Below are 13,142 nucleotides of genomic sequence, written 5' to 3' on the forward strand. Positions count from 1 at the left end.
AAATCTGCAGCCCTGACTGTGATAACATTTACATCTTAAAAATACTTTCCCTTCTTTCTTTCATCTCCAGGTAAAATTAACGTAGTGCTATTTTACAACTCATGGCTGGAATTCTTCAATCAGACGTTTTCCTCCTGCTTAATTGCAACTGCCTTTGCCAGTCTTCCCTTTGCCAGTCTTCCTAATGCCCTGTTTAACGCAATCTCAGAATGAGTACTGTGTCCTCATCGCACCGATTTGTCATCTGCCTTTATATAACTGTGCTCTTCATCGATTTTTGTTGCTCTCCCATGGCTTTTCTAGCCCTTCTCTTCTTTAGTCCTTCATATGAATGTCCCCCAGTATGTCCGCTGGTCAACCCTGCCTGTCCATATTCTCTCCCAGTTATTTTTGCAGTTTTCTACAAAAATACGAGGAGGCTTTTTTGTCTGAACATGACTTTACTCAAATAGTGAGCTGTATATGGTGAGAATGAAGGTCCATCCATTTTATTTTAGTAGTTGTAGAAGTACCTCTAAGAATTTATAGTGATTTACTTTTCCATTACAAACAAACAAAAGACAACCAACAAAAACCACGCTCGTCTGTGGAAATAGGAGAACCAGAATTTTATTCAACTAAATAAAACATGAAGTTCTTTATTCTACACTTAACAGTAGCAAGCAGCAGGTATTTGGAGAGAGACGTTAAGTGTGCCAAGTGATGTTTTTCCCTTTATATGCTCTTCCAGTCTCGTGAAGTGACTGGTTCAGGGACTTGGAAGCACGTTGTATAGTCCGATTTGGTTTGAATAGCTTGTGTTGGACTTCCTGTGCAAGAATGCATTTGGTTTTTATTCATGTTTTTACGCTTCAAAATTCTGTAGGGGTGATCCTGCAGTTGAGTCACCTTCTGCGGCAAAACACGTTTCACTTTATTCCAAGCTGATGGCTTCCTCAGATGCCCTGTACTTCCTGTGTTTGTAAGAAAAAGGGAAAAAATATTCATTGTTTATTATTTCTGTGCCACTCTGGATTCCCCTTGTGGCTCTGTTTCTCTTTGAGCTTTACCACCAACTACTGCAGGCAGACTCTCCCATAGTGCCATTTTGGCTGGGCAAGATTCATCGTAAAACAATGTTAAGTAGCAGAGATGATGAATGCCTACGCAGAGAGTGCTCTAGAGCTGTCCTGCTGGTGTTAAACATTTCGTACTTTTGGCTGGTTATTTCTGGATAGATCACATGTTTCTTGGTCTGAAAGTTTCCTTTACTTGTAGCAGCTTTTTACCCTTCTGGCTTTTAGCAGTGGTAGTGGGTGGTGGTGGTTGATTTTAGTAAAGCTTATCTTTTGTCTTGCAAAATAAGCCTCCCTTTCCTTGGATCACTTTAGGATATCTTTCCTGCCTTTTTCCAGTTTATGAATGAGCTTACTCTGATACAGGTCATAAAAAGAACCTGGAGTTCCAACAACAGCGTTTTTTAGCTGGCTTGTTATCCTAGGGAAACACAGGGTTATGTGGTCATGTTGTGTGTGCCAATCCGTCATCTTTCCCTCTGTCCATCAGCCTCAGTAAAGTATGAAAGTTTGTCATCCTCACTTGCATTTGATGGGGTTTAGAAATCTCAAAGTTGTTCCTGTGGGCTTCCGAAAGGGTAGGTAGGGAGAAGAGGGAGACCCCATAAAGTGCTCTCACTGAGAGGAAGAAACACTTCGATGTGATTTTTTTTTTTTCTTACACCATGTATTAGATTTTTTCCAAGTATTTCACTAGTAGTGGAGAAAGGTGGTGTGTCTATTTTATTATTATTTATTTTATTTCCAGTTGAAATCTACACTATGAAAAGCGTAACCTTAAATCCATACGTGTATGAAGCCAGGCTTCCATAATTCTGGCACACAAGAAACTACTCAATAAATCTTAGCCAGTCCAAGTGATAGCATATGGCCAGGTAAATGCAGTGGAAGGCATCCTGGCCACAGAACCCTAAACTTTCTCAGTATTCCTTGTAGGTGTTTGTTTTGTTGGGTTTTTTTAAAGGTACAAATACCCCTATTTTATTCCTTTGTAAATCACCTCTAAAGAGTACTCCAACACTTAATACTTCTGCCTTTTTTTTTTTCCTTGTTTGTTTCTATTTGTGCAGAGATGGTTGTGAACTTGCAAAATCAGTTTTGCAAGCTGTCTGGTTCAGTGCAACCTGCCGAAAGGCCAAATCCTTCAAGTTTTCAGTTAAGTTGGTCTGAAGAAAACACAGATGGGACTTGTTTTCATGGGCATAGCCTGAAGGGAATTTTGCAACAAAAGAACGGTGTACTTACAACCATCAACCCTGACTATTGGCTCTGCACAATTAGACTATGCCGTGAAAAGTAAGTATTCACATTTTGCTTAAATACCTTTTGGAAAAATCTCCTGACAGTGAAGTATGGTGTGTGTGTATACATCTCTCTCTCTATATTTTTCTTTCCAAATGACAAATACGGGGTGTGTATACAACTATGTCTTCACATATATTTAAAATCTTTTGTAGAAAGGGGTGTGTGCGGAAGGGTTAGTCTTGGATTGGGAGTAGACATTGTAATATGAAGAGCGATCAAAGCGAGCTTCTGCGAAGAGAGGAGATGAGACAAAATCAACAGCCAGAGTCACATGGCAAGAGTAGCAGCTGGATAGAAATACTCACTATGCTTCCGTCTCCGTAGGATTTTAGAAACTTTTGCACCACTGCTCTTAAGAGAATGGGAAAGCTTCCATTCCTCTCTCCTTTGAGCCCCAAAAAGCATGGAAAATGTTGTTTCTAAATCACTCTTGCCTTTTTTTTTTTTTTTTTTTTTTCTGGTGGTCTTAATCAAAATTTAATCGTAAAATTAGCACTCAGAGTTCAGATAAGTAGCTAGTTAATGCCTTCAAAATATATCCAAAAATAAAATGACTGGGAATGAAAAGGGCTCGATTGCTACTTCCTCTAAGCTGCTTTTGCAAGCAGATTGGAAAAGTAAAGTAAGAAATCTGGGAAAAGGAAACGTCTCGTGCTTATTATTAAGAATGTTTAGAGTCCGTCTTTACTAGAGAACTGTCCCCAAATCCCAACTTTCCAAATTAAAGGGAATTTGTTTATTTATTTAATTGTTCAACTAAGGGTATATCAGAACAACGATGCTATCTGTTAGTATAGTCATTTACTCTGAAGGACCTAACGAGCCAGGAGAATTATAGCCCAGCTTAGCCAGCCTTGTGCAAGGTTATATGAATATTTCAGTGTCAGCCTGTTTTGAGTCACACTTTTCACTCGTCCCTTAATACCTTCCACTTGTGTCAAATTCTGCAAAAACTCATGAGTGCAATGTGTTTTTTTTTGTTTGTTTGTTTTTGGAAAGGAGGTTGGGTACATTAACGTGAAATGAGTTCTCATATGTGTGTTCTTCAACATGTGTTGAACGACATCTTAAATCTGCATCTGCTATACACTTCTGAATGTCATGCTAGAGAGAGCAATAGGCCATACAAAATCCTAGCAATGCATTCCTGATTTTTAAAACATTAAATATTCCCCTTGAAAATAACTGGCTTTCACCTGTATGCAGTCCTTTCTTTTAGCGGATTTATTTGCTTATCTTTATTTTCCTTTTCACATTGCCTTTCACATATCCACCGTGACAGAAATGGGTTGGAATAATGTAAACACAGTGTTATATTACAAGAGCTTCGGTTGTATGGATTCATTCTTTTGTATGAATAAGAAGCTTTTTTTTTTTGCCTCCCCCCCCCGTTTTTTTAAGGGAGGAGAGGTAATAATCCTTTTTACCACAAATTTGCGTAAATCTTATATAGACACGGAATGAGTGGATATTTCGGTGTATGTTTGTGTGAATAATCTTCTCATGCAAAGTCTGTTTTTAAGCCTGCATTTTCATATGTAATGTATTAAAATGTTAATGGCAAACTGTCATAGCCTTCATAAAGCAAGATTTGAATTTAAATTCTTACCGGTTAAATTTCCCATTATCTCATTTGCAATGCAAGTAGTTAATTATACACCTGACACTTAGTTAACTTTGGAAAATAACATCTACTCCCTCAGATATGGGGCTTTATCCTCTGCAAGTGTGTGTATGTGTAACAGAACGAAAAACGAAGATATCAATCCTCTAAAAATCAGCGTGGTCCAACTAGGACTGCTGGAATGCTTTAGTCGTAGGACTGAAGTGCAATTCCAGTGTGGGCAAAGCTGAGAGTGGTAAACTGAGGGGTAAAATGTTTTTACATGTTCATTTCTTGTAGAGCTTTAATTTTTAAGCTCAGTTCTAAATTACTTGGGTATATGACTGTTTTGAGCTGATGTATGGTAAAGTGTTATGTGTGCAAAGTGTTGAGAAAAATAGATGGGCTTTGCCCTTATTACATCTAAATTTAAAATCTCTTGGAATTTTTTTTAGCTCTTTAGAGATGCTCTTAGTGTAAATAGCACAGAAATAGCTATTTCTTGGAGTTGTAAGTGCTGAAACGTGGGGTTCACATGAGGCTGTCACAAAATGCTTAAGTTTGTATTGGCCAAAAAATGGAGATTTGGTTCAACTGACACTGCTTATGAGTGAAGCTTGAACTTAGCAAAGCTTTGGGTGGGGTTGTGGAGCCAGCTGGATCCTTCTGACACTGCTGAAAGGAGAAGCTGAAAACAGTTTTTGTAAGAGGTTGCTGGCAGCTTTTGTGCAGCACGAGGACAGAATCTGTCGGGCAGCCCATGGGACCCACAGTGTGAGAGACCTAGTTTCAGATTCCCAATCTGCCAGGCTTCAGGAGGGTTCAAACAAAGCCTTTGCTCCCCGAAGTGCGACTTTCATGGTACTCCAGGATGGGTCTATCTGTTCCTCCAGTTTGAGGTAAAATGTAAATGTTTTTTGGGCCAGAGGGAGCGAGCAAATGACTCTATAGTCTAGTAATTAGCACACTTGCCCATAAAAATTGGGACAGACAGGTTCCAGTCCTTGTTCTGGTGAATATTTAAGACCGCTGCTCTGAATCAGACAGAGGGGAAATTTAAACTCTGCTTCTCCACATCCCAGGGCAACACGTAGTAAACCGGAGGCTGCATAGGATTTATACGGTGAATAGCACCTGGATCCTCATGTGAATGTAAAGTGGTGGGTTGTTTTAATTGAAGCAGCTGGATTTTATGCTTCTTTAAACTCTCCGTTCTTAATAAAAGCAAATCTGGGCTTACCAGGTTATTTTTCCAGCCCAAATTGCTGAACCAAGCAATAGTGCTGCTCCTGAGCTATCTGTGCTGTGCATTCGCCGTCATCTTTGGTTGGGTGTGTTTGGTGCTTCTTACTAGCAAGCCCAGTCTGCTGTTCTCATTACACACCTGAGCAGTGAAACTCCTCATTTCCCTTAAAATTGTTGCCACAACGGCTGCAAAATAATTAAGCAGAAGGCTGCTATAGCACTAATTATTTTTTGTCAACACGGCCAACGTATGCTCCAGTGCTTCCTATATTACTCCAGTGGCGTGAGCTTAGCTTTCCTCTCGTGTTTTTAGGCAGGTGTTCTGTGTTTAGCGCGCACAGGCAGCAGACAAGAACTGGATGGGTTGCCATTGGCAAAAAACACATCTCTCGTCTGGTGCGGGATGATCCTAATTCATAGGGCAAGAAGCTATGCGAGGTTTTAATTTTTTAATGCTCCTGTACCATCTCTGACATGTCTTGGGCCAGTCCTCTAAGTTTCTTCTGGACAGAACTGACACTGTAGACAAGAATTGTGACTGAGGTGGTTGATAAGATGTTGGAGTTTTCCTCTAAGTAGAATTTGATAGATTTCCTTTCTTTCTTTTCAGGTTGTGCGGTCATCTGGCGCACTACAAAGAAGTGGACTTTCCCCAGAGTTACCATTTTGTGCTAAGGCTGTTCTCCTTTCTTCTGAGGATACAGCCCTCTTACATCCATGAAGAGGTGTGTGTGATAGAACACAAACTTTTTAATAAAAAACTCTCCAAAAAGCCAAAATAAAACACAGGCCTAAGGAAGTAAAGAGACTTAAACATAATAGTATTAAAGCTGTGTGAATTGGTTTGATCCCGAACCAGGGTATCACATCTACACTGCCAGTGTTCCTGTTTCCTGCACAGAAACCTTCAGTTAAGGTCGTAGCGCTGAGCTCTGCCACTGCACTGCAGCTGTAGTGTCACTTCGTCCGTAATTTAAGTCAGTCACTGGCTTCCAACTGGGAGAGTTACCAAGGAAACTGTTTACCAAGATTTATTTCCTCGCTTTGCAACAGAGCCAACAGGAAGCTATGAAATTGCCATTTTTTTCCACATAATTTTACATACTTCAAGCGTACTGGACAGCACGTTGGCACCTAATTGCATTGTGAGATTTTGCAATTAAAATGCTACCTTTTTTTTTTTTTTTTTTTACCGACTTGTATGACGGCAAATATATTTCTAGAAAGTAATGTTTACTTTGTTTTGAAATAGCGTGTTAACAAATAAAAGGAGCAGGTGGTTGATGTTTTCACTGCAGTGAGTTGTTTAGTCTTTGTTCCTACACGGTCTGTTCTGGAGCGGTTCTGGCACTGCTTTCAACATTTCTTTGCATCCTGAGTATCTCCCAGTCTCTCCTTGTGCCTGAGCCTCTCATTCAAGCCAACACCTTCTGGGTCCGTGTCCCACTCCAGGCTTCACAGCTTTTGCAGCTGCCTTTATGCCTGGAACTCCCCATCCTTTTTGTCGTACAGCAATAGCTGCCAGGTCCTCCTGTCATCCTTCTTTTGCAATGCTACTCTCTTTTGAGCTGCACTTCATTTCTTCTGATCGCTTCATAATGCAGCAGCTTGTGCCGCAGCCATTCTACCCGTTTCTCATGCTCAATCTTATTTATGCACTGTGTTTTCCAGCTATCCCAGACAATGTGTAAATGAAGATGGGTGCTACGACTACATTAAAGACACCATAACACATACATATGTTGAGCAGAGATATGTTGAGCAGATACACACACAGCTGAATAATTCTGCCTCCGGTTGAATGAAATAAAATTCCCTAACTCCATCTGTCAGCACAAAGTACAGGAGTTGCCAAATACACTTGATCAATCACAAAACCACCAGCTGTTCCCAGGCGGTACTGTGGACAAGACAAATCCTGTCTGCAGACTTTTTTTATTTTATTCTATTTTATTTTAGTAATAGAGCTTTCTTCCTGATCAAGGCTTGGGCTTCAGTGAGATGTAATCCGAGAAGGTAATCAGCTCAGTGAGTAGCCTAAGTATGATGGAAGGGTTTCAGATTTGTTGCAGTTCAATCTGTGAAACTGTTGTCTAAGAACTGGGAGCAGGTGAATGAATGATAGGAGAGGAGACGTGCAGCCCTACCCACCTGAAGCAAAGCGATGAAGCAGTATTTCAAGCACAGGTAGAGCAGACAGGAATGTGTGGAAGGGAGGGCGGGCAGGCTATTAAAAGTAAGTTGTAAGAGTTATTTGGAAATGCTGGCAAGCCACGAAGGCTTCACAGGCTCAGTGGAGTAGAACATAGTGTCCTGATTGGAGGTGGCAGAAAAGATACTGTTTGGGTGGAAGTTTTTACTTTTTTAGACATTTTAAGCAGTTCTTGTAGAACAGGGATTTAGAGCAGTGGTCCCATAAAGTGACTGTGATGTGCGCATGAGAAACTATGCTTTTAGCAACACAAAGCTAAACAGTGTTTGGTGGGGGGAAGAGTACAGGCTGAGTTGTTACTTGTTGTCTGTGTTAAATGTTTGCTAAGTGATACAATTCATCGTATATTGCCACATTGTGCTAGCTACCTCAAGACTTGGGACATCCCTCGAACTGATAATTACATTATGGAGTCAGAATGTACCAATTTGAAGCAGATCTCGTGTTTGTATTTTAAAATCAGCTGTTATTTATTATGCTTAACCTCACCTGAGCGAATTACTGAAGTTTGTAAATATTTAGGAAAATTATCCTTTGTTCTTGTTCTGGGTAAGTATTTGTGTCAGTTAAAAATCGACGGAAATGTGAAAGCATTAACACCATGTATTAACAGCGCTTCCTCAAACTCCTGAAAATATCCCATTCACTTTACTGTAGTATTTGCTAAAGTTCTGAATTACCTATCTAAAAGACACTTTATATACATAAAAGCTTACTTTAATTCAGAAGTCTTCATTTGAAAGACTTGTGCACTTAATTATAGGTACACCTTTCTTTTAAAACTACTGTAGTAGTAAAATCTCAGCTTCGTAAATTAAAAACACCGTCCTCATTGTTCCATCGTTACAAATGTAACAAAGCTCCCTTAGATGTTAGAATAAATTAAAGTTGTACTTTAATAAACTGGAATAGAGCTCGCAATTAATCATCAGCAGCTCTGTGCCTTCTGGACACATGGGCGAAGAGGCAGATTGAAAAGAAAAGGGCGTGCCTCTGAAATACTTCGTGGTAGTTCAATCCAGCTTAATCAATCGGCACTTAGGCTCGAGCAGTGATGTTTACGAAGCTGACGAGCCACCGGAGTGCCTTGTCTTCAGTGGATGTAGCTGAGCTCTCTGGGGACAATCGCTTGAGGTCCGGTTAACACGAGCCCGAGGTGGAGCTGGCAGGTGGCTGAGGGGCAGGGTGTCTGCCGCAGCACAGCAGTTCCCAACACCTCCTCTATCTGCTTCTACCTCGCAGCTCCTTTCAGTAACCGTTTGCTGAAAATGGCCAAGGAAAGCTCAGCTTTCTGATACGGACCTTGTTGTACTTCTTCCGAGGGAAATTCAAGCCTCCAAGCGAGGTTAAAACCAAGTGTTGTTTTTTTTAGATTGAAATTTTAAAACATCTATTGAGAAGATTTTGAATAGTTGACTAATTACTAGCTTAGACAAAAGCGTATCAGTTATTCTGAGACCTTGATGTGCCTTCCAAAGTGAATTTAGTCTTTTCCCAGTTTGCATGTTATACTTTAACATGCTGGTTTGTTGTTTGTTTTGTTTTTCCATCAAGAATACAAATGTAGCCTTACTTTGAATTTCCTTAAATAATGCAACCTTTCTAGTGATTCCTTGGAGAAATATGACAGACGTCTAGTTTTCTTTGAAAGTTAGTCTCCAACAGAATTGGAATTTCGCTGTCTTTTCGCTGCCTCAGTGTGTTTGCATCCTCAATATCTGCCACATACCTGTTTTCTTTTCAATTTTTTTTTTTTTATCATTTTCCAGACAGGAAGGAGAGATGTTTGACTTTCTCCTGAACCTCTTATGCTGAGCAAGGGCCCTGAGCCTGATTTAGCAAGAGAAGTGAGAATCAGCAAGGTTACGTGCCTGTGAGCAATCCTAGTTCAATATATTGTCAATAGTGTGCTGTATGGGTAATTAAATCTTTCCTAGCCTATTATTTGCACGTCCCCTGGAACAATGGTGTGAAGGAGATTTGGGCAAGCTTCGTGCAGCGTTGCAGGCAATGCAATGAAAACTCACTGCTCACAACTTCCCGGGAAGCTCCAAAGTCTCTGCCTGACTGCTTAATGCTGGCTTTTCTCCCTTTGAGGATGACCAAGATTTGCTGATGGGCCTGGAAAGTCATCGTAGGGTGTTTATGGAAAGCTGTCAGCAGGATGTTTTTGCAGGGCCAGCTGGGAGCAAAAGGGCTGGGACCCACAGGCCTGCCGGGAAAGTCTTAAAGATGTGAAGTCCCTGGGTAGCTGTCTGCACCGTGGCTAATCCATCCCTTGGCTGTGGCAGGCTGAGTAATTCTTACGCTGCTTTAGAGGTGTAGAAGAGTCAGGGTAGCTTTGTTCATGGAGCCTCATATTTTGATCCAAGAGCACGAAGGGAATGCCAAGCTGTGGGGACGGGCAGAGATGAAAGCTTCCCTCAGTGCTGCGTGCGCTGAGGGCTGGCAGAGCGCGGGATGACAAATGCTGGTGTCCTCACGTGAGGTCGTGGCTGCCCTGGTCCGACTGCTCGTGGCGGCGTTTGGAGAGCCAGAACGCTCCTCCCCGCTCGCCAGCATCCACAGCCTGCCTCTGGCAGCAAAGCAGGCGGTTCTAAAAGAAATTACAAGCCAACAACTCTGACAGCCTCACGTGGCTGTTCCTTCTTCGAGAAGCGATCTGGATCCCATCCCAGACCTCCGTGTTGTCCTAGCAGTGGCTTTGCTCATCCAAAACTATATCGCAGTGCCCCAGCAGCCGAGTGCAACCTGGACGCTCATCGGCGCAGTGAGGTGTGCTGCTTCGGCACAAGCCCGTGACAAAACATGTTGTTGGCTGAAGGGAGGCTCGTCCCCGAGCTCTGCGCTGTTTGCAGCTCCTGGCTGGGCAGCTGAGCGCTGGCTGCGCTGTGGAGCAAAGCGGATTAGGCAGAGGACAGCGTGCAGGCAAAGAGCTGCACGCGCTGTGCCCTTGCTACATCGCCCTCACCCCGTATGGCAGGGTGTTTGTGCGAAGGAGTTACATCCAAAGGAAGTGCTTTATAGGGGTGGGGAACGTTCGGTGAGACTGGCCAGCCAAAGGTTTTATTGCCGGTATAAAATCCGAGCCTTCAGGTTGACTTCTTTTTATGTGTAGGCTACTGCAAATTTGGTTCATTTATGCGGTAGGCATGTCAGAGCGGAGCTGCATCTCCTGGCCCTGAACAGTCTGCTTTCTGCGAAAGGTTTCTGTGTTATCTTTAAGGCTAAATGCCTTTAAAGGGGAAATCTGATTTTTAAGGAACACTGGCAAGATTGCACATAGGGGTATGGCTGAAAAGCCAACTGTTTTGCTTTCACTTTCCTCTTCTGTATTTCACGCTTTGAGCTTTCATTTATTTCTTGACTCCTTTTTCCCCATCCTTTTCCACCTTCCTTTTCCACGGCCACTTGTCTGCCTCTTCCTTTCCTTTGCGCCTGCTTTACCTCTCTTCCTTGTGAGCTCATGAACTTTCTGCCTGGGCTTTTCTCTTTCTCTTCATCCCTTTGACTCCTTTGGGTTACTTTTCCAGCTGTATCATCGGCGACCGCATGGCCTAATGCAGAAAAGAAGAGCTCACCTGGTGGGCTGTGCAGTGAAGCACAGAAGATTCGGTGCTCCTTACAGGCAGCTCCAGCATCTCAGGGGTTCAGATGAAGTAGAAAGCATCTTGCCTTGACTGCCTGCCGTGTTTTGCGAAATCAGAAATACTGTTACAAATTTGATGCAACTTGTTTGTTACACAGGTGTGAATGGCCGGTGCACCAAGATGATAATTATCACGCACGAGCTTATAGAGCCTTATTTGTTGGGTAAGTCCTAGCAGAGGGTGATCCTTGTCCAGAACAATTCCCAATTTCTCTCGAGAGCGGTGTCAAAAGATGATAGGGAAACGGGAGAGCACACTGAGACGGCACTCAGCCAGATGGTTGCAAATGGTGTGTGGGGTTCTTTAGGTGTTTCGGGTGGGAATTCACTTAACAGGAAATGAATGCATGAGGAAGGGAAGGAGAGCACTGAAGGCAGGACGGAGGAAGAGGAAAAGGAAAAGGGGAGGGCACAAGAGGTGGAGGAGAGCAGTGACACGGAGGTGAAAGGGCTGAGGGAGGGAAGCAGTTGGAGCGGACGCCAGTCAGCACAGGGCAAGGGAAGTCCTGCCAGAGCGCTGCCACACCAGGCTGGGATGGCTTCGTGCCCAAACCAAAGCCCTCCTCAATCCCTTTGTGCTTCTTGCCTGATTTTATCCAGCGCTGATGCAACCGGGTCAGTGACATCACAGAAATCCACCTCCCGCTGGTGTTACAGAGTCTAGATTGTGACCGGCAGATTAGTCAGTGGTGTCACAATCCCGTGTTTGTATCATTGTCTCCTCAACGTGGAAGTGATTGCCATGTCGATAACTACGTTTTCATCCGTGAATCAGGCTGTTAAGAAAAGCAGGCTCTTTTGCAGAGGCACCAGCCATGATTTATTCGGAATCAGGCCTCGGCCAACTTTAGTGCAGTAGAAACGCCAAGCAGGGCACATTACTGAGATTTAAGCAATTGGGGTGCACTGTGAGTAGGTGGCTGAACTTCAAGGCACACTGCCCCTGGGTCACTGAGAGCCATGGGGCAGGGCCGAATTTTAGCGTTAATGAAAAGTGTGCACATGTGCCAAAAAAGCAGCGATCGTGCGTGCACATCCCCGAGCTCTAAGAACAGGGAGCATCACGGAAAAATAACAGTTGAGAAAGTCAGCAGCCCTTTCCAATGCTTCTAATTCTGAGCTGGTTGTGTAATTTGTGTTGGAAACAAAGCCAGTTTTACTCGTTTGGAAAAATGTGATTTCCTGACATCTTAATTGATGATAGCACTTTTTCAGAAGTGCAAGCCGGTAAGAAATCACATCTTCTGTGCAATCCAGAACGAGATTTTAAAATGGGTTAAAGATACGGGATAGCTTTTACTGCATGCCACGAAGAACAATTCAAGTCAGTTCGTTTCACGTAGTAGAGCGAGATCCTCCCCAGATAGCAATATTTATCTTCTGCCATCCTAGTGGCAGTGTTTGCAGACCCAAACAAAGCATTTTGTTTCTAGAATGCCAGTTGTAATCCAGTCGGAGGATATTAGGCAACTTCCAGAATTAGACCCTTAGTGAAAGTTTGTTCCCTTTGGTTTCATATTTCCCTCGGTTGGCTGCTTGAATTGTCCTTCTGTAATCTTGCATTGGAGTACGTCCTGCACAAATAGGGAAGAGATTTTGACCTAGAAGAGAGACCTCTCATCAGTCCACACGCTTTTAAATTACAGCAGTTATCTGCAGCATCTGGGCATGTGATAGAGAGCGTGGCTGCTGCATGGGCTTTGATTCAGCTTGTTACTTCAGCAGGCGGCCTCCCACCCTTGTATTTCTCAAGGAGGAACTCAAGATTTGCTGATTTTTGTTGGCATGCCCCCACTGGACATACCCATGTCCTTGTACCCACTGGCACCCTGAGGCTTCAGCAGCATCACCTCCGTCCTCCGCCGCCCCTTCCCTCCTTGGGGTCCACTGTACCGGGGCAGTGGCGAAATGTTCTGTCTTTAAGGACTTTTCCTGTAAAAAAAATAAAAAGGATTTAGTGTGGAAAGTCGCGGGGGAAGCAGGGCGGGAGGGAGGAGGGGAACCTGGCCCCAAGGTTTGAGGGCTGAGCCTCCGGGGAGCAGCACGGGGGAAAGGTGTTTTTTACCTCAGGAA

General features: G+C 43.1%; 1 protein-coding gene across 1 annotated transcript in view; it reads left to right on the plus strand.

Moving 5' to 3' along the window:
• Positions 1-6,492, plus strand: part of TAF1B (TATA-box binding protein associated factor, RNA polymerase I subunit B) — a 49,041-nt gene extending 42,549 nt beyond the window's left edge. Inside the window, exons 14-15 of the mRNA XM_082755971.1 lie at positions 2,126-2,351; positions 5,819-6,492. Coding sequence (XP_082612097.1) covers positions 2,126-2,351; positions 5,819-5,990 — 398 coding nt within the window. The 3' untranslated portion in view covers positions 5,991-6,492. The remainder of the gene's footprint in view (positions 1-2,125; positions 2,352-5,818) is intronic.
• The last annotated feature ends 6,650 nt before the right edge of the window (positions 6,493-13,142 follow it).

Source organism: Aythya marila (assembly GCF_965140915.1).
Source record: "Aythya marila genome assembly, chromosome: 3".
Taxonomy (NCBI): Eukaryota; Metazoa; Chordata; class Aves; order Anseriformes; family Anatidae; genus Aythya; species Aythya marila.